Source organism: Myotis davidii, unplaced genomic scaffold, assembly GCF_000327345.1.
Source record: "Myotis davidii unplaced genomic scaffold, ASM32734v1 scaffold46, whole genome shotgun sequence".
NCBI classification, from domain to species: domain Eukaryota; kingdom Metazoa; phylum Chordata; class Mammalia; order Chiroptera; family Vespertilionidae; genus Myotis; species Myotis davidii.
In genome coordinates, this window is record NW_006383006.1 from 1,171,884 (window position 1) to 1,194,239 (window position 22,356).

The following is a 22,356-nucleotide window of genomic DNA, read 5'->3' on the forward strand; positions in this document are numbered from 1 at the left end:
GGCGCAGGGGACGCCGCCCTCCTCAGCCGCATCTCTTTCGCTCCACGGAGCTTGTGGCCCGGAGGGGACGGGGGTGACAAGAGCACCTTTTAGTAAAAAGGTGCTGTTACTGGAGTTCAGTGCCTTCTGTGGGCATAGAGTTGGGCATGCGTGTGGGGTGGACGGGGATTTAGGACGGAGAGGGAGCGGGCAGGCCCACTCTAAGTTAACATGGATGCTGAGTCGCGAGGAGAAGTTGGAGCGGGTTTGGTCTGTACCCAGAGTTGCTGCCCGGTCCCCGCCCTCCACTTCCCTGGTGTGTGAGCGCGCGCTTACAGCCTCTCCCAGCATGTAAAGCCGGGACTATCGAGGCAGTTTGGCCATCCCCACCCCCACCCCCAGCCCCAGCAACTGGTTCTAGAACAGCTGTCACTCTCCTTGCTTTGGTCCCCACCCCTTAAGCAGGCAGGATAGAGATTTGGGGACTTGGGGTTTGCCATGTGGTGAGGGACTCTCCCTGCTCTTGATTCTTAAAGGCCCTGCATTTTCAAAAGGCTCCCCCCCCACCCACCAAGTGCTTAGATCTCCTTTCTAGCTGTTTAAATTTGTGCCTAGGTGAATCCTTATCTTGGCCATGGGCCATCTGTAAAATGGAGTAGGTGGCACTTAGTTATTCTCAAAATTGAAGTGCCAAAGAATGTGAAATGTGTGTCAGCAATGAAAAAATTTTGGTTTGAAACTGATTATTTTAAAAGGTAAAGCCCTCTATATATTTTCACTTTGGGGAAAAAACGTCTAATATTGGTAATCTTTAATACTGAAGAGGAAGGGCGACTCCCTCCCCAGCTGGTCTTGGCAGGGAGACTCAGAGCAGCTTTCTGTGGTTTTCTGGGAAGAGGGTGACCCATCATCTGCAGGTCAGTTGCTTAGTTTAATTAAAGCTCGACGGCAGAAAACCATTCTGAGATATAAATGGGGCCTATGATCGTTGGGGACAACATCTTCTGAGGTGTTTAACATAATAGATAAGAAGATAATGTATAAATAAATAGGAAGGTAAAACTCACCTAACACCAGTACCTACCTATAAACTAACATCTTGGTTTACACTCTCTAAAAGGATTCTAAATGTCTCACTATGTTACTCTGGGTTTTCATCCCACTTCTACTTCCCCTCGCCCCAAGTACTGTACCTGACAAACAATAATCTCTTCTTTGTTCTTGGAAGGTTGGAAGAACCTTAACGGGATGGGTGCAGCGAACTTTCCAGAGCACCCAGGCAGCTACGGCTTCCTCCAGGAATTCCTGTGCAGCTGAGGACAAAGCCACTGATCCTCTGCCCAAGGACTGCCCGGTTTCTTCTTACAACGAATGGGACCCCTTGGAGGAAGTGATAGTGGGCAGAGCAGAAAACGCCTGCGTTCCACCATTCACCGTGGAGGTGAAGGTACAGCAAGGGTGTTCACATGTCTGAAGTGGGGGCACTCACCTTCTGCAGTCTGGCTTCGCTCCCGCACTCCTCTAATTGCTTTCTCTTTACTTACTCCAGAGTCCCAAATCCAGGGTTGATTTTGAGTTCTCTTAACTGGCATCTCTGCAGTACTTGACACTATTCACACAGAATTCTGTGGATTCTGGGAGATTCCTTTCTGGGGACGTTAGTTCTTAAACTGTTCCTCACGTCTTCTTTCCCTGGCTGTAGTGCTGGGGCTGGTCCTCTTCTCTTAGCTGTTCTCACAACTTCAGATCCTACCTCCACTCGGGCCCCGATTTCTCTCCTGAACTCTGTCCAGATCAGCATGTTCCACTCACTCCTTACTGGTTGTTGCCACAGGACCTCAAACATCTTGAATTCAACTGCCGGATACTCTGCTAAGCGGGATGCTTCTTCACTTTTTCCTTTCAGTTTTTGGCGTTCCTATTTGCCCAAGCTGAAACACCAAGGAATCATCTTTGGTTCCTATTTCAGTCACATCCTCCACGTTCATTCTCCAAGATCTAACTAGCCTTTTGTCAAAGTGAACTTTGCCTCCAATCCTCTGCCGGTGCCTTTGGTCAGGTTGTCATCTACTGCCTGGACTATGGCAGGTCACTCCTTACTGGTCTCCCCTCTTCACTCTTCTCTCCCAACGACCTTCCAGCTTCTAGCAGAGTGACTTTTTAAAAACCAAAATTCAATCATGTTACTCATCACTGCTGTATTTTCTACCTCTTTGCTTGGGATGAAGTCCTCGTGGTATTCAAAATCCTTCACAATTTGGCTCTTGTCTGCACTTCCAGGACTCCCCATTTCACTCACTGACTCATCTTAGGGGTGTGTTAGTATGGCAGGTTAGCAGATGTGCATTCCTACTGGATCTCTCTCACCTGTAATATTCCACCCTGGTTTTCAACAGACTTTAAAAGATAACCATATACGCAGCCAAACCAGACTACTCACTAGTCCCCAAACAAGCCTCATGCCGTTTCTCACACCTAAGTCTCTTCCACCCTTCTTCCAGCACCCCTCTTACCATGACTAGCTCCCATGGCACCTGCCACCAAGCCTTACACGATTTCCCTGTAACGAGTAATATCTCTCTTTTTAAAAACTCCTAGTGTTCTTCGTCTGTACTATCCTATGGCCAGGGCCTCCGTGGTTTGGTGTTCAGGTTGTATACTGCATAAGGGTCCCATAGCTGAGGGAGTGCCATCAATATTGTAGACACAGCCTACCCTTCCATTAATCATGTGTTACAAATACATCTTTAATGTACTTAAATTCCTCCTGAATGTTGACATTTGTATTTGTAATGTGGATTGAGGAAATAAGTTCTTTTACATCCTTGTCATCATCATCAGAAATGTTGCCTACATTGTACCAGGGCTCCAGAGCTATGAGCAGAAAATAGCTTAGTATTTGAAGAGATATTATGTCCATATAGAAACGAAGACTAATACTAAGTATCTTATGCCAACCAACTGAGAAGACAGTTGAACTGAAGTTACAGGAGAGCTAAGGAAAAAGCAATGATCAGGTGCAGAATAGTTGGAAAGTCTTCTAGAAGAAAATGATTCTTGAGTTAGACCTTGAAGACAGAGTAAGAAAAGTAACAAACTTCTAATTGTTCTGAAACTTATCTTTGGTTCTGATTTTGAAGAACAGATTAATTTCTGTCATCAACATGTCTTAATATTTTTTATCCTCACCTGAGGACAGTTTCCAATGAATTTTAGAGAGAAGGGAAGGGAGGGAAAGAAAGAGAACCATCAATGTGACAGAGAAATATTGATTGGTTGCCTCCAGCATGTGCCCGGACCTGGGCCAGGGGATTGAACCAGAAACCAAAGCATGTGCCCTGACCAGGAATTGAACCCTTGGCCTTTCCATGTATAGAACGATGCTCCTACCAACAAGGGTCACATGTTTTAAAAGGCATGATCTTTTTAAAATCCTTTCTTGCAAAGATGTCCCATCCCCTAATCATTTTATTTTTATTTTTAAATATATTTTATTGATTTTCTACAGAAAGGAAGGGAGAGGGATAGAGAGTTAGAAACGTTGGTCAGCTGCCTCCTGCACACCCCCTACTGGGGATGTGCCCGCAACCAAGATACATGCCCTTGACTGGAATTGAACCTGAGACCCTTCAGTTCGCAGGCCAACTCTCTATCCACCGAGCCAAACCAGTTAGGGCCCTAATCATTTTAATTAGGTGAAGTTAAATTTCAATTTCAGGCAATAGTTTATCCTTCTTTTTTTTAAAATAACTTTTATTTCTTGAAGTATTACAAAGAGTATTACATATGTCTCCCTTTTCCCCCCTATCCTTCTACTTGTCTTTAAAATTATTGACTTTCATACTATGTGATATTATGTAATCAGAATTCTCAGACATTATTTTTAGTTTTATGTTCCTTGACTTATAACTTTGGACTTTGTAATTTCATGGGATGTGGGAAGTGAACCAGGCTGAAATCAGGAGACTGGGATTGAATTAGGTATTTGATAAAGATTGATAACTAGTCTCAGTTAATCAGTGGTTTTACCTTGTGCAAAATTCCACAAATTTCTGGGCCTCTGTAAAATCAAGGTATTAAGAAGTTTGATATCTACCTAACACAATTAAATATGAAGGTAAAAGGTTACATGTTAAGTACTTTAAAGGACAAAACCATAACTCATTGTAGTTGTATGGATCCAGTTTGCTAATTACATTATGAAAGTACACTGGAGGTATAATAGTTGTAGATATTAGTAGCATTAGCAGAATTGATTTCATTTATTTGTCTGGATATTTCTGCTTTATGCCACATACTAAAAACTAGGTATTGAGGGAGCAGAAAGCAAATCTAAGACATGCATGATCCCTGGGGGCAAGGCCTTACCATCTTCTAGTTGGAGGAAAATGATACCGATGTATTAATCAGTTGTGGGAACAATGAAAGATAAAACAAGGTAGTAAATTATTTATATGCAATTACAGCATAAAATATGTGGGAAGATGTAAGTGCTAGCTAAACTTTATGTTGTCAGAAAACACAATTTTTAAAACCTATATGGCTTTTTAATTCTGCAAAATATAATTAATACTTTCCATCAAATATGTGCTTTTTGTTTTGCTTTTATTTTTTATAAAGCCTTTGATAAAAGACCTTTTATGAAGTATAAAATCTATAAAAGTTAATGTAATATGTTTGTAGCTGGATAAATAAGAAATTTCTATTGAGGTTTCCTAGCCTTCCAAAGACTGTATTTAAAATCGATTTGGCAATCCCTGCTGAAAGATTTTAGGCTCTGAAAAACTATAAAGTTTCTAGGAATACAGCCACATCTCCACAACATTATTAAAAACAGTGTTTTAGTGTGTGTTTTTTTTATCTTGCAGACACTTGGTAAATGATTGATAACTCATTTAGCAGGGTTATAAAGGAAGTGTAAATGGTTTCCAACCATCTCCTGGAAAATACAATGTACCCTGATCATTTGGACTTTATCCAACCTTAGCCAGAGTATGAGCTATACAAGTCACACTTGTTCAAATAATTTGTTTCTCCCGGAGAAGTTTACTTTATATTTGTTTAGGCAAGCTTTGATCTGCACAAATAGTCACATAGGCTACGTTGGAATGTGCCTGGCAAGACAACATGGCTGTGCACCTGCCATGACCCAGTGTTAAATTTTCAAAGGCTTCTTGTGCCCAAGTGGATTATAAGAGATGTGCCTGGCATGAGAAGGAAGAAGTGGTGAATGGATGGAGTACCAGAATGTGTCTGAGAGGAATATAAAGAGTCATTATTATCCTCTCCTTCTGGTTGCTGCCGCAGGACTTCCTAGGCGTAGACAACAGTGGAGTGCTTTTGTTTTGTTTTTTAAAGGAGTGGATTGATCCTAAAAAATACATAGATACATGGAACAGACTGGCGGGTGCCAGGAGGGAGGGGGTAGGGGTAACTGGATAAAGAAGGTGAAAGGATTAGCTAAAAAACATGCTTACACCATGAACAGGGACAATAGTGTGGTGAAGACCAAAGAAGGGGGAAGAGGGAGTAGGTGAAAGTGGGCTATGGCGGCGGGGGGGTGGGGAGGCGCAGGGAATGAGGTGCATCTGCAATAGTGTCAACATTAAAAAATTTTAATGAAGCCCTAACTGGTTTGGCTCAGTGGATAGAGCATCAGCCTGCGGACTGAAGGGTCCCAGGTTCGATTCTGGTCAAGGGCATGTACCTTGGTTGCGGGCATATCCCCAGTGGGGGGGTTGCAGGAGGCAGCTGATCAATGTTTCTAACTTTCTATCCCTCTTCCTCCCTCTCTGTAAAAAATCAATGAAATATACTTAAAAAAATTTTTTAATGAAAAAAGAAGTACTCAAATTTTTAATACTGATAACATTTTTCTGGGGCTAGATATTGAGTCTATTGTGTACCTATAGATCTTCAAAAGTAAAGCAATTAATACTTTAGACAGGGGTTGGTAAACTTTTCTACGTAGGACCAAATAAATATTTCAGCCTTTGCAGACCATAGGTCTCTGTTACGCAAGTACCCACTCTCAGCTCTGCCACTGTAGTGCAAAACAACCACAGACACTGTGTACAGGAATGTGTGTACGTTCCCATAACACGTTATGTACAGAAACAGGCAGGGGGCAGATTTAACCCATGGACTTTAGTTTGCCAATCCCTGTTTTAAAGCTTACTGACATTCTTCATGTTTGCTAAAGACCTGTTAGTTAGATTCCTAACCCTTCTCCAGCAGGTTCTGCTCCAGCCTAACTGATGTGAACCTAGATACTGAACTAAGAGGAGGCAGGTCTGCTTCCATATGTTTGATATTTGTTAGGCTGAGGTAAAGATGGGAGTGTAGCCAAAAATCTGGAAAAGACACCGTCTTTGACATTAAAGAGTTAGACACTTAGACAAACTATATTTCCTTACTCAGTTTTCCCTTCTTGAAAGCACTTACCACTATCTGAAATTGTCTGATCTGTGATGGCAACCTTCTTTACTCACATGATCAGGACTGGTAATTGGTCACTTATTCAATGATATATGGACATTTTTTTAAAATACTGGCTTTATCTTATCTTTGGATCTTCTGATTAGAATTCTGCTTCATCTATTTTGATAGGTTACATTCATATGCATCACCTATATTTCTCAATGTATTTCTTTAAATTAACTGAAAGCTTAGCCACATGCAAAACAATCTCAATGAAGAATCCTCTAGATTTTTATACTTTTGAAAATATTTTACTATTGTATCTACCCTAATTTAACAGAATTTTTAGCAAATTGATTGGGCCTTTTTAAAAGCATTCAATTGTCTCCTATTCAGTTGTCTTTTAAACATCAAGGGGATTTAGACTTCTTCATTCAACAAATATTGAATGTCTTCCCAGAGAAGCACTGTGTCCGTGCTGGGGTCCAACACTGGATGAGATGTGTTCTTAAGTCTCAATTCTGTTATACTATACAAATTATGGTTCACCACCTACAAATCTATCGTTACTCATATTTTTCTTCTGTATTTCACTTTCTTCTGCTTCTAGGCCAACACATATGAAAAGTACTGGCCATTTTACCAGAAGCATGGAGGCCATTATTTTCCCAAAGATCATTTGAAAAAGGCTGTTGCTGAAATTGAAGAAATGTGCAATATTTTAAAAATGGAAGGAGTGACAGTGAGGAGGCCTGACCCCATTGACTGGTCCTTAAAGTATAAAACTCCTGATTTCGAGTCTACGGGTAAGTGATGTTAGATCCCTAAATTGCTAGTGTCTTAATTTTTAATTTCTTTCTTAATGTGTAAGGAGAAAACTCTGATCACTTCTCAGAGGTTCCTTTGTTTTAATAATTCTTCAAAACTGTAAGGATTACTTAGGAACAGTTTGGTTCTTTTTGATATGATTAAGATGTATACATTCAAAATTCATTGTAAATCTGGGATCTCCTTGAAAGAATCCACTTTTCTCAACTCTATGATAATTTTCTTACATAAGAAGAGTGGATTCTATTTAATTTTCCTCAAGAACCAAAGTTAAGAGAGGAACAGAAACACCCCCCCCCCTTTTTTAATTGACACCACTACAAGATTGTTCTTGTGCCCGAGTTCAGTCTAGTTCACAGTTCTAGAAGCTATCCTGTCCCAACTTTTATCTTATCATACTGATATTCCCGGAAGAATTCTGTTTCTGTGTAGCAAGAAAAAAGCTTTCAAAAGGTGGAAACTTGGGGTTCAAGACCATTTTGAACAAGAATCTTACTGCTTCACTTTTTTCTTTGTTTTGGTTTGGCTTCAGGATCCTCACACAGAATTCATGTTAGTGATCAGTCTAGTACAGGGGTGGGCAAACTTTTTGACTCAAGGGCCACAATGGGTTCTTAAACTGGACTGGAGGGCCGGAACAAAAGCATGGATGGAGTGTTTGTGTGAACTAATATAAATTCAAAGTAAACATCGTTACATAAAAGGGTACGGTCTCTTTTTTTTTTTTAGTTTTATTCATTTCAAACGGGCCGGATCCGGCCCGCGGGCCGTAGTTTGCCCACAGCTGATCTAGTATCTATCATTCCATATTTTTTTCTTTTGCACATAATTATATGCATTCACACATACAGATTTTCTGTAAATTTTTTTTTTTACCGAAAAATGGGATCATATTATATAGACTTCTCTGTCTTGGCAATTAGCATTCCTAAGGCTATTGTGGAACTTTCGGTCCGATAGGTTTATATGGTGCGATGCCTCGGGACATCTTGATGGTTGTGGGCAATGAGATTATTGAGGCTCCCATGGCATGGCGAGCTCGATTCTTTGAGTACCGTGCATACCGATCAATTATCAAAGACTACTTCCACCGCGGCGCCAAGTGGACAGCAGCTCCTAAGCCCACAATGGCTGATGAGCTTTATGACCAGGTAAGTCCCACATTACAGGTGTGCTTATTAGTAACTTTTCTAAAGGACCCACAGTGAGAAGGAGATTCTCTGACACCTTGTATTTGTTATGCATTTTATGATGAAAATAAGAGTAAATGATATTGTGATAATAATAGTTGTAATGGCTAATACTTATTTGGTGCTTACTATGTGTCAGGTCTTGAACTAAGGACGTTATTTACATCCTCAGTCCTTTTTATACTTCACAACCACCCCATGAGGAAATAGTATCATTCCATTACAGGGAGCAGCAAAATTTGCCTGAGTCATCGGTGGAGAGAGAAAAGTCACTACACTCCATTCTGTTCTAGAATAAGAATTTGGTCTACAGGCCAAATTCTCATAAAAGGGAGTATATGCCCCTTATTATATAATGTACGATTTGATCATTTATAGAAAGAATAAAAAAAAAAACTTCTTCCAGGCGTTTAAAGACAGAAATAAATAATAAATTCATTCTACCACGCCCAATCAAATTTGGCAGGGAAACATGACATCTCATTTTATGGCAGGAGTTAGGCTCGGGACCAAATTCCTTTTCTAAAAGAACAGAATGACTTCATCCTGTTGACAGTCAATATTGTAGGTAGGTACATAAATCAATTATGGGTCACGGAATATTTTCAGAAACATTACTGCCTCTGTGCCACTTGCTTCTAAGTATCAGGAAAATGCTGTCTTGCCATTTTTTGTTGTTAGTTATTTTTTTATTTTTTTGGTTTGGTTAGCATGTGCCTATATCTTACATGTTTTAGGGTAGTAGTATGTTGGGAAATGATGGTGATAAATGAATTTCCTTAATAAAAAATGTCCTATAAATAGTTTTCTCATGAACCAATGCATTGTGTGTGTTCATTCTTGTTCCAATTAGGATTACCCCATCCATTCTGTAGAAGACAGACACAAGTTGGCTGCTCAGGGAAAATTTGTAACGACTGAATTTGAGCCATGCTTTGATGCTGCTGACTTTATTCGAGCTGGAAGAGATATTTTTGCACAGAGAAGCCAGGTTGATAAAGGATGCCTCTGAAATTCCACACATTTTGTTATTGTATTTTTTCATTTCCAAATTCAAATATTTCCATCCTATTTTTAGTTTCCTGATTTATGTCTTCCTTTTGTTTTCAGGTTACAAACTACCTGGGCATTGAATGGATGCGCAGGCATCTTGCTCCACACTACAAAGTGCATATCATCTCCTTTAAAGATCCTAATCCAATGCATATTGATGCCACCTTCAATATCATTGGACCTGGTCTTGTGCTTTCCAACCCGGACCGACCGTGTCACCAGGTAAGGAAGTTGTTAGGACTCTGGAAAAGTAATAGAGTCTAGCAATGGAAGTCATTGCCACTTTTATTTTAAGCACTTCCATGAATCCTAATGGTTTTAAATGACAAATTCAGCAATATTCAACATTGTTATCATTGAAATTAGATTGTTTGTTATATTTACTACAAGATGTCCAACGCTCAGACATATACAGTGTAGTGTCATCAGACTTTGGCTGTGCTGTGAGAGCCTCAAGCTTGTGCACATATGTATGTTTTTTTTTTAAACAAAGTAGTATTACAGTAGCTCCCTTTCATCCACAGGGATACATTTCAAGACCCCCCTGTGGATGCCCAAAGCCATGGATAGTACTGAACCCTATATATATACTATATTTTCCCTATACATATATGCCTATAGTAGTTTAATTTATATAATAGGCACAGAAAGAAATCAACAATAAAACTAATAATAAAATAGAACAATGATAACAGTATACTGTAACAAAAGTTATGTGAATGTGGTCTCTTTCTCAAAGTACTTGGAATTTTCCATTTAATATTTTCAGACCATAGTTGACCTCAGGTAACTGAAATCCCAGAAAGCAAAGCCATGGGTAAGGGGGGCTACTATACATCACAAGGTTCCAATTGCAGCTGCATTGCAAACAAGATGATCCCTGCATATCTGGGACAGTGCCACTGCCCCCGGGCACTGGGCATCTTCCCTCAATAGGTCACTAAGGATAATTAGGGTTCTTAAGGAGTACAACCCTAACGTTTGTATTTATACCATGGTCATAGATACAAAGTGATGGAATATGAAGTGGACGGACTATGGGATTGACAGTCACATTTTTTGTTTTCTTATAACTAAACAGAAAATATTTTCATTTTCTTTCAAGAGAATTTCTCCAAAAAAGTGTCTTTGGCATTTTAAAATTTCTGAACCCGAGAAAAGCACAAGAATATTTTTAAAAGCTTTAACATTTCTGTTATTTTTAAACTTTAATCTGGTAATCTGGAGATTTTATGTATAATTTAAATTAGGATTCAGGGAAAATCAAAGTCTTGAAAATTTAATTTCTTTATATTGACAATTGAGAAGATAGCTTCTCAAAAATAATTATTAATCACAAAGGCTACTAGAGACCAAGAATGATAAGAATAGTATATATAGATGAAAGCCTCTTTGTTTTTGTTTTTTGGTCTTGCAGATTGATCTTTTCAAGAAAGCAGGATGGACCATAGTTACTCCTCCAATACCAGTCATTCCAGATGGTATGTTTACTTTTATGTACTCACAGACTAAAATGATTACTTCAGTGACCAAGAATCTTTCACCTATAGATAGCAGCCCACATTTTTAGAAATTCAGAGAAAACATTTCCCCAGGAAGGAGTGAACTGGCGCTTAGAACCACGGAGACTAAAACAAAGCTGCACGTGTGTTTACCCTCTCCTTCCACAGAAAGTGAAAGTGAAAAGATGGGGGAAATCAGTATAAAATAACATCTCATAAAGCAAGAAATGACTTCGTAAATAAAACAAAGTGAAATCCACATGTGTAATGAGTATAAATTGATTTATAACATTTATAAATTGCCTTAAGATAAAAATTTTGGAGGGAAAGTGAACTCTGAAAATTGAACTGTCACTTTAATGCTCTTCACTTTCAAATCCTTGATTTAAATAAAAATGATTACAGACACAATTTAAAAGTTGTTGCTATTTTTAGATCACCCACTCTGGATGTCATCCAAATGGCTTTCCATGAATGTCTTAATGCTAGATGAAAAACGTGTTATGGTGGATGCCAATGAAGTCCCAATTCAAAAGATGTTTGAAAAGCTGGGTATGTACAATATATGAAGCATGTTGTCATATATGAAGAACTAAAGAAATGACAAGCTAGGTTTGATGTATGCTTTATCTAATTCCTTTTCTATTCCTTTCCAAGGTACCAAGTTGTTATTTTGTAGATGGACAATATTTTTGTTTTCAACAACATAACCTCAAAAGGTTGGAGATGCATCCCAGGCTCCTCAGTCTCCCCTCTAGCAATAAGTGTACCCATCTTCCATGACTTACCTAACCTCCTGGGGCCCATGTGTGGAGAACTGCCCCTTTGTAGTTGAGCATATACATTATTCAGCCCTTCCCCAAACAAGAAATTGTTGAGGGTACTTTAAAATAATTTAATGTCATTACATATTATAAATGACATAAGGGTACTGACACATAAGTGACTTATATGTATGATAAGTACAGTGAACAAAGTAATGAAATGAAGTAAAGGATGTCAGTAAATCATCTTTGAACTAAAAAGTAAAACTGATTTTTATTTAGGTAGGAGTTTGCTTATCCTAATATTCAAAATATGGACCAGGTATTCTAATACTATGGAGGAAAGTGTTGAAAGAAGGGATTTTCATATAGCTGTTATATAGAGTACAGAAGTATGTGTGTTGATCACTCTTAACATACTTGACACATCTTGAGTGTTAAATAAAGCCAGGTAGTCCACTTGTTGTCATTGAGTCATGTTTTGATTTATTTCAGGTGCACTACCCTGAAAAAATGTTTGACCCTTTTAACACATCTCTCCTTAATGTAATCTATAATAATAAAAGTATAATATGCTAATTAAACCAGGCGTCCTTCTGGACAACCTTCCAGACAAAGCCAGGGCTTCAAGGAAAGCCCAGGTTCTGGGTACCTGCTGGCGGCTGGAGGAAAGCCTGGTCCTGGGTGCCTGCTGGCAGCCGGGGGACGAAGGTCCTACCCTTGCAGGAATTTCATGCATCAGGCCTCTAATATCAGTATAAAAAGAATTGGTCTATCAGAGTCAGACTGAGCCCAATCTAATGATTTAACCCCTAATGCTATGCATCTCCCACCCCGGCTTTCATTAAGTAACCCAATTGCTTGGGTTCAGTTTCTTTATCCATTAAGACTTTAGTATTTCTCAACTTAAAATATTATCAAGTACCAAAGATCTGATTTACAATATATATATATTTTTTGTAATAAAGTCTTTTTAGACACAGGGGACTTGTTAAGCAAACCTTTTCAAGTAATTGAATTTTCTCCAGTTCAGGATTAATATGGATCTAGAAATCTGAGTAAGATAGCTACATCTATCAGGAAACATATGCTTGTATTGAAAGCTCACCCCTTATCCTAAGCCTACTCCTTACCTCTGTCCTACCTACTCTTACTCTTCAAAGCCCTGCTCAGTCTCACTTTCTCAGGTAAGTCTTTCCGATGGCTCCTGCTGCCTTCCCCTGCCTGACCATACCAATGGAACCTTTAGTGACTCTGTGGCTGATTTTCCCCCCTCAAAATAATGGGTTCTTGAGGGAGGAGAACAGATTTTTCTTTTTAAAACCCCATTATGCCAACCACAACAGATTCTTCCTAAATATTACTGGTTGATTTGGCACATCGTGGCCTTGTCAATACAAATAGTGCCAGATTAAACTAATTGATTGTCTCAGTACCTTTGGTTCCGGTATGACCATACAACCAGATATGAAAATATGAGTTCTGTTTCAATGTTTCCTTAAGGTGGCCTGGTATAAAATCAGTCATATCAGATAAACTTTGCTTGTATGTAAGTAAAGTCAACTTTTCAGGTTGGGTAAATTATAGTTTTCCTACTCAGTTGACCTGGTAAAATTAGAAGCAGTCTGGCAAAATAGTTACAGCATAATTCTGAAGGCCGTGAAATGTTAGTGCTTGCTTGTTTTTGAACATTTGCTAGACATGTCTGCTCATCCTGCCTATTGTCTTGTGAATAGTCAGTGGCACAAAATAGAGTTCAGAATCTTTGCTGACTTTTTGGTGACTGTTTTATATAAGCAGTGGAACAGATCAGATAAAATATAAGTGGTGAAAATAAAAGTGAAAGACTCCCCTGGGTTGGGGTAGACTGAAGGATCAGAACTGCAGGCTTCCTGCCCTCTTTCGGCTCACTTCCTATAGGAGAATCTGCATGTGAATCCATCTAACGGCCACGTCTCTCTCGTTCAATGCAGGTATCAGTACCGTTAAGGTTAACATTCGTAGTGCCAATTCCCTGGGAGGAGGCTTCCACTGCTGGACCTGCGATGTCCGGCGCCGAGGCACCCTACAGTCCTACTTTGACTGACCACACTCGATGGGGCTTGTGGCGTAGGGACAAGGTCCATTTTCCTGCTTTAAGAAGTGCATGAACTATAGTGCTTTAAACAATCATATCCTTAACAGGGGTCTTAGGCCTTCATTTTCTTTGTTACAAGGAAAATAACTTATGCTATGTCTTACTTTCTGCTCCTAAGTTTATTTGCTATTTGGCTTCAAGCATATAGTAACTTGGCCACTAATACTTAACCATCTACCTCTGTTTTTAATTTTCTTTCCAAAAGGCAGCTTGAACTGTTAATCCTAATCTTCACTTTTTTTTTTTACTTTTTGTTACACTTGTGAATGATCGTATCACTTCTTTTTTCTTAATGAAAGATTTAGAATATTCACAAATCTTAAGTAGAACCAGATAATTGTCTCTTTTTCTAATGAACTTTGGTAATTTTTATTTGTTAAACATTAATAACCTAGACTATACACACATTTAAGTAAATTTTCCATGAATGTTTTTAATACTCTCATCTCAACAGTGGTGATGTTTGCTACTAAAAACCTTTCCATACAACTTACCTCATTTCAAGTGATTTATTTTCATCTCTTTTTCTTCTCTGATTATAATTTTATAGAAATATTTAGTGCAATAGGATATAACTACCAGTTCCCATCTCTAAATTTTGATATTCAGCATCGAATGGATATTATACACCTTTTGGTAATCTAAGATTTGTTTACAGATGTGCAAATTATTTAAAGTGCAGACTTTAAAGACATTAAAAACTAACAGAGGTAAAACCTACATGTGATATGAAGTAATCATGAAGTATCAAAATATGAAGTATCATATTTTGAATACTGTATGTGTATTTTTATTCTAATAAAGTAATCATGAAGTATCAAGATATGAAGTATCATATTTTGAATACTGTATGTGTATTTTTATTCTAATAAAGTTTTGTGTTACAGAAAATGGATTTTATTAGAGTTTGGTGTCAATCTAATTATTTTGAGTGAATTACAGGATGTAACTCTTGGGACAGAATTCTCATGCTCTGATATAATCAATATAGTCGTCTCTAAGTAGATAAAAATTTAAGCCTAATTCTTGTATTCAGAAATGTTTAGCAGAGTCCAATTTTGTTTATTAATTTACTCATTCAAAAATATCTGAATGTCTTCTGAATATAAGGGAGTCAGCCATCATGTGTCAGTTCCTTCAGCTTTTCTGTTCCAATCCCGTACAAATGTATTTGCATTTGCATTCTCTTGTTAAAGTTATTTTTCTCCTTGCCTTTACTAGCTAAATTTCTAATGCTTACTTCTCAACCCTCTACAAAAAGACACTTTTCTCACTGAGGCAGAAAAAGAGACAAATGTACCAACCAGGTCTACTCCATACAATTTTGATTCTAATCTCTCTTTCAGCTATATCAATTATCATATTTTCTACAACTCCAGTGTGTGTGCGTGCGTGTGCGTGTGTGCGTGTGCGTGCATGTGTGTGTGCATGTGTGTGTGCATGCGCGCGCATGTGTGCATGTGTGTGTGTGCATGTGTATGTGCGTGTGTGTGTGTGTGCGTGTGTGTGTGTGTGTGTGTGTTTTCCCTCATCAAATAATCAAGCTCAAAATAATATTCAAACAAAAACTATGGCAACTTCATCTTCCTTTAGAGCTAAGCTTCCAGAATACATCCACTCTCTCCACTATTTCACCTTTTATTTATTCCTCAGTCTCCTGCTATCTGATTTCTACCTTAGCACTGCAAAGTACTGATGATATCTTTGACCTGACCTCTCAAGTGTCAATTCCAGTGGATACTATTAATACCACTCTCTTCCATCTCCTTTGTTTTGTCGTTAATCCTTGCCCAAGGATATGTTCCCATTGATTTTTAGAGAAAGAGGAAGGAAAAGACAGAGTGAGAAAGAGGAAGAGAAACAGAAACATCTATGTGAGAGAGAAACCTTGACTCCTTGCCTCCCACACGTGCCCCGACAGGGATCAAACCCACAATCTGGGCATGTGCCCTGACTGGGAATCGAACCTGAAACCTGAAACCGTGTACAGGACGATGCTCCAACCAATTAAGCCACCTGGCCAGGGCTCTCCCATCTCTTTTTATTGATATTCAAGTTCCTTCTCTAAATTATTTTCCTCCTCCTCTTAAGAGGTGGATGTCCTTGGACCTTCTCTCTTCTCTTAAGATCCTGGGTGGTCTCATCTGTACATAGGTCTTCCCCATACACATATCTACTAATAACTCCCACGGGCCATGTGGGAGGAGGCCCTCTGCCTACCAGGGGTGGGCAAACTTTTTGACTCGAGGTCCACAATGGGTTCTTAAACTGGACCGGAGGGCCGGAACAAAAGCATGGATGGAGTGTTTGTGTGAACTAATATAAATTCAAAGTAAACATCATTACATAAAAGGGTACGGTCTTTTTTTTTTTTTTAGTTTTATTCATTTCAAACGGGCCGGATCCAGCCCGTGGGCCGTAGTTTGCCCACGGCTGGCCTAGACTTATAGTCTTGCCCTATCCTTGTTCCCAACTGTCTGTCTGTGACTGGGCAGGGACTGGCCAAGAGCAGGTCTGCCTCAGGCCAGCCTGTAGGGTCATTGACTTTGTGTAGGAAAGATTTCGCAACATGAGTCCAGATGGCTCTGAGAGTATGCGTATTAATGCTGGGACAGTGAAACAAAGGAAGAAACTAGAGTAGAAGAAACAACAGTGGAGAGAGAGCCTAGGCGGTGGTCTGTTTTGGCTCTGGAAATGTTATAGGAAAGCAGTGAGCCAAGGCAGGGCTGCTGTTAGCTCACTGGGAGGTCAGAGAAAAGGGGGCCTTGGAGACAGGATCAGAGGGTGAGCCCTGGTAGAGCTGCCACTGCCCACCGCTCCCCTGGCTGCAAGTCCTGTGGGGACCATTAGAATGTAAGAAGAATAAAAAGTTCATGCTCGGGAAAGGGCATAGGCATACTCCAGTGAGCCCACTTTGAGTCTTTGTCTTGAGGGCTTTTTATTCTTTTCTTTCTTTCTTTCTGTAGGCAAAAAATCTTAGGGGATGGTTTCAGTAGGATATTTATCAGCTTCCCCAGTGCATTTTTAATACGCCGATGTATTAAAATGAGTGTACAGGGGAGTTTTGGATTATTCTTTGGGCTTTTACTTTTACTGTAGATCTGTCTGGCTTTAATGAGGTTTTTGTTATTTCTTCCCCAACCTCATCTGTCCTTGGGTTTAGCTGGCCCTGTTGGATCATTGTTCTCTATTTTCCCAGGCCAGGGTGATGTAAACTATGTATTTTCTGGTTAGGGAGGGAGGTATAAAACATTTGCTCCCAAGTGCCCTTGGTTAGGGAAGATAAGGTCTTGCAGTTCATACGCTGGCTACCAGCTGCTCAAACTGTTTGGCCTTGTTTAAGTTTCTTGTCTCAGTTTCCCTTTTCCACTTGCCCTGGAATTTTCCTAGTTGCTTTTTGTCCTGCTACATGTAGACATTATCTGGATGTGCAAAGGCATAGCAGGCTCAACACAGTATCACAATTGACTCTCTACCAAGACATCCTGGACTCTTCCCTCTTCCTCATCTCGTCTTGACCCTTCCATTGGCCTTTTGCATTGTTATTAAACAAGATTAATATTTTCAACAAAGAGAGCTCAACTGAGTGACTTAGTAAATTCCCTATTTTTAGATCTTGTGACACTGCTCTTGCATATGCTCTTTTGTCAAAGTTGTGGAGGAAAACAGAAGCAGCCCAGTCTCCACTACAGCTGCTATCAGCTTTCTAGCTGTCATCTACCACTTCTGCAACCCAGTGGCTTCTCTGTGATCTGCAGGAGGCCCACCATCTGTTCTCAGATGTCCAGATAACATGCCCACAACTTCAGGCTAGCATTCTTCCCAGGGAACACCAAGCCTCTTTGTAACTCCCTGTCTAGAGGAAATAGTTATGCATATTCAGATGGACCACTGTCATAAAAAGAGTAAACTTTTTAAATAAAAATATCTAATATTGACATTGTAGAGCAAGCCTCGTTCCTAGTAAAAAGTAAAGTATTCCTTTCAGGAATAGCCTTTAAAAAATAAAGATCATGGATCTGACCACAACAGTGTGTTAACTTGTAACTACATACGAATACTACCCAATAGTTAGGAGAATGCAAAAAGAAACCATCTAATTTTTTTTGGTCAACTCTTTGGGTGCATACATTCTTTTCAGAAATTAGAGTAATGTAAAAAAAAATACTCAGATTCCCATCACTTAGCTCACTAACCTAGTTTATTGCAGGAAAAGGACACAATACACCAACAATGTTAGAAGATACACATCACAGCCAAAGGCTGCCTCACAGCAAAGTCCCAACAGTCAACCGAAGCTCCATTTTGTTACCCTTTCAGCTCATCCAATTGGCCCAAATGTTATAGTCTGTGCAAGGCCCAGGATTTTTTGGAATTAATCAATCATCCTCAATCAGTCAGTTATATGATTTATGGTCATAGTAAGGTCACTTTAAGCTTGACTCAGTTTCTGAGATAATCAGTATAGTCTATCAGAACACTGTTCAGTTGTACTAGATCTAGGTCCCACCTGACCAGATTGTGACATGGGAGAGTATAATAATCTTTGAGGTGATACAGTAAATAAGTATTATAGACTATCACACATGAATGCAAATTGTTGTTACCTCTCCCTGATGACTGATAGTAAGAACAACACATTTTCAGTGGGATTTTGTGGGGTGAACTGGCTCGCTTCTCATTATTTGTCTTTGTAGGTAGCGGGTCTCTGCTTCCTATACTTTGAAAAATCGAGATCAGACATCACTCCTCCTGCTTGTCTTCCAAAAATTTCTAGACAGCTTTTATTTTCTCTTTTCACTTAGTCTTGTAGGTTTTTACCGTGTTATTCTGCTACTATCCCTTTAGGGCAGTTTCAGGGGAACATGAAGATAAATGTTTATGTTTAATCCACTTCAGTCTCTAGTAGTGTGGAAGTCTTTAGACAGTTAATTCTAAATAGCATGGTAAAGGAGGAAATTGAGAGAGTGCACCAAAAATCACTATGGGATTTTAGAGGAAGCTGGGGAACGCACATGTTTCTCTATTCAAACTCTCAGGATGTAAAAATCCTGAAGTAGATATAGAAATACCAAAGCTGGGAGCAGACCTGGGAGCACACAATTTAGGGGAACCCAAATTCTCAGTAATCCAGATAAATAAAACTTTAATGCAGTTAAACCTAATGAAAAAAAATCCATGATGAACAAAATATCAAACTTTAAAATAAAGACAGGATCAGTAGTACTGATGTTCCTTTTGCCTCAAACCCCAGTGGGCTGTGCGTACCCGAGCTGCACACCAGGAATCAAGGTGAAGTGAAAGTAACCAGCCCTTGTACTGTCTGCAGCCCAGATTCAAATCATCTGGCTTGTACAGAAAAATCTCTGGCCTGGAATTGGATTAAGATGATACCTGCTTGTTGGCACTACTCTGTACCTGATAAAAGCAATAAAAATTTATTCTTTGAAGAAAGAGAACATCCATCTAGGCTTCAAACGGTTTCTAAAAATAGAGTGTTCTATACAAAGTACCCACACAACCTGACTGACAGATGCAGGATGAGAAAAGACCCCTTCAGCAAAACAACGTTCAACAGAAACATATCCACGGGGACTCCAGATATCAGCTTGTCAGGCACAGACTATGAAGTGCCATCCCACAAAGAAACCTGATACCCCATTAGCAGTCACTCCCCATTTCTCTTTCAGGCCCTAGCCTAGGCCTACACTAATCTATTTTCTGTCTCAATAGATTTGTCTATTCTGAACATTTCACAGAAATGGAATCATACAATATGTGATCTTTTGTTAAGTGCTTCTTTCACTCAGCAAAATGTTTTCAAGTTTTGTTTATTTTATAATCTTATCAGGACTTCGTTCCTTTTTATGGCTGAACAAAATTCCATTGTATAGATATTCCACATTTTATTTGTGGGCTATTTGGGTTATTTCCAACTGATGTATGGACATGTGGGTTATTTCCAACATGTGGGTTATTTCCACTTTTTGGCAATTATGAATAATGCTGCTATGAACATCCAGGTGCAAGTTTTTGTGTGGACATTTGCTTTCATTTCTCTTGGGTAAGGAGTGGAATTGCTTGCTGGATCATATGGTAACTCCATAAATGACTTACAGATAAAAGGTTATGTTCAAAAATGTGAATAAAAATAAACCTACTAATATACCAAATCAGTGTAAGATCTGCATGATTCATTTGTAATCATTTGTACGATTGCCTTGTAGTTTTAAAAGACAATGGAAAAAAAAAACTAAGGGAAGTAGCTCATATGTGAAGCTAGACTAAAAAGATTCGACTCAGTCTAAAAGGAGGAAAGCTGAGGAAATTACAAAATCAAAATGATTGAACTGATCAAATCATGACCAATTAGTTAACTTCCAATTTATTTGAAAATTTTCAAAATACCTCGATTAGAGTACAATCTTGATTTTAAATAAGGTAGTTTAAAAACCTGATAACAGCCCAGCTGGTGTGGCTCTGGTTGAGTGTCAACCTATGAACCAGGAGGATACAGTTAGATTCCCAGTAAGGGCACTGCAGGCTCGACAGCCAGTGAGAGGTGTGCAGGAGGCAGCTGATCAATGATTCTCTCTCATTGATATTTCTCTCTCTCCCTCTCCCTTCCTCTCTGAAATCAATAAAAAAATATATATATATTTAAAAACCTGGTAACAAAGTAACATGGGAAGCATATACTCTGTTTTTATTTTTTTTAAATGGTGTATATGAATATTAATATCTATTATTGAGAACCTACCATATGTTAGGCATCATCTTAGGTACAAAGCATACTTTATCTCATTTGACTTTTCTAACAAACTTCAAGATAGGTTATTATTTTCCTTATTAAAAAAGAGACAAAGGTTAAGTGCTCATGTTCAAATCTTTGTTATTTTTAACAAAAATTTCCCTTAAATCACATAATTTCTCAGCTACCTCTCATTTCTCACCCCCCCTTAACCCCCATTTTCGGAGTGAAATTTCCTGAAAGCTTTGCTTATATTTCCCATCTCTACTTTCTTACCATCCACTCCAACCACTTATATCTGAAGTTTTTTCCCAACAACATTGTCAGAAACCGCTTCCTCTGAGTTCAACAAAGAGCTCAGAGTCCCAGTGACCACTTTCTAGACTTTCTATGTCTATGTTTAAACATACAAAGCACTTCAATGTGCATGAGAACTATCTAGAAGGCTTGCTAAAATGCAGACTCTTGATCCCTACAACCAGAGATTGATTTAGCGGGTGGTCTCAGAGGTACTGACATAGATCATACCACATTCTAATTTGTATTATAATATTTTAAAATATATTTTTATTGATTTCAGAGAGGAAGGAAAAGGAAGAGAGAGGTACAGAAACATCAATGATGAGAGGGAATCATAAACCAGCTGCCTTCTGCATACCCCACACTGGGAATCGAGCCTGCAACCCAGGCATGTGCCTTGACCGGGAATCAAACCGTGACCTCCTGGTTCATAGGTCAATGCTCAACTACTGAGGCATGCCAGCCGGGCTGTATTATATCTTTATGTGCAGCTTTTATCTCCTTTGAGCTTTCCTTGCCACCTCACACTTAGTAGGTACTCTAGAGATATGTAATAATTAATGAGAGAGAGAGAGAGAGATAAAAAAATTAGATTATGTAATAATGTCATGACAATTTTATTCTGACAATTAGCATTGCCAGCCGTAGAGTTTCATGAGGTGGACTTGCTATACTTTTTTGTAATAATTGCTGATAATTGTGTTTTGATCAGCACTTAAAAATGAATTAAACTGTCAACAATTATTCAAGAGCAGGGGCAGAGAGCCAGCCTCTAAGAAAAAAAAAACCTTAGATAAGCTCTTTTCTTCCAAACCTGTCTTTTCCCCTTGCTCCACAATACAAAGTTGGAGGGAAAGATAGGAAAAGAGTGATTAATTTAGCAGCTGGGTTAAAGAATGAGAAACAGTAGAGAAAGAAGTGGGGCGGGGGGTGGGAGGGAGACAAAAATCATTATCTACTGCACTCTCTCCATGCCAAAAAATTAATGCCCTAAGACCTGCTGACATGAAGAGGGATCAACTTGAAGTCTTATACATATCACAGCCCTAGAGCAGTTTTCACCTTTCCTTCTCTCACCAATACACACACATTCAGATTTGTTCTGTTCTCAAGCAGCAGCATTCTTGCTGGGGTTATCCTATCTAATAAAAGAGAAACATGGTAATTGGCAAACGACCGCTACCCTTCCCATTGGCTAATCAGGGTGATATGCAAATTAACTGCCAGCCAAGATGGCGACTGGCAGCCAGGCAGCTTGAAACTAACATGAGGCTTGCTTGCTTCAGTGAGGGAGGACTCCAACGTTCCCTGCCTGCTGCTGCCGGCCTCTGAGCTTGCATTTGAAACATTGTTACAAATATAGAAGCAAAACAAAACCCCAGAAACCTGCTTTCAGCCAGCCGGGATCTCAGAGCTGGAGTTGAAACAGTGT

General features: G+C 39.2%; 1 protein-coding gene across 1 annotated transcript; it reads left to right on the forward strand.

The window, feature by feature from the left end:
• The first annotated feature begins 210 nt into the window (after positions 1 to 210).
• Positions 211 to 14,254, forward strand: GATM (glycine amidinotransferase). Its single transcript, XM_015557511.1, has 9 exons — positions 211 to 249; positions 1,208 to 1,426; positions 7,010 to 7,205; positions 8,188 to 8,378; positions 9,271 to 9,408; positions 9,528 to 9,692; positions 10,888 to 10,951; positions 11,408 to 11,524; positions 13,710 to 14,254. The coding sequence occupies exons 1-9, from the start codon at positions 211 to 213 to the stop codon at positions 13,820 to 13,822; spliced, it is 1,242 nt and encodes a 413-aa protein (XP_015412997.1). The 3' UTR covers positions 13,823 to 14,254.
• Positions 14,255 to 22,356: the final 8,102 nt, after the last annotated feature.

Coding starts and splice junctions, on each gene's coding strand:
- GATM (XM_015557511.1), top strand. CDS start 211: ATGGATGCTGAGTCGCGAGGAGAAGTTGGAGCGGGTTTG. Junction 1,427..7,009: donor CATTCACCGTGGAGGTGAAG/GTACAGCAAGGG, acceptor TTCTGCTTCTAG/GCCAACACATATGAAAAGTA. Junction 10,952..11,407: donor AATACCAGTCATTCCAGATG/GTATGTTTACTT, acceptor TGCTATTTTTAG/ATCACCCACTCTGGATGTCA.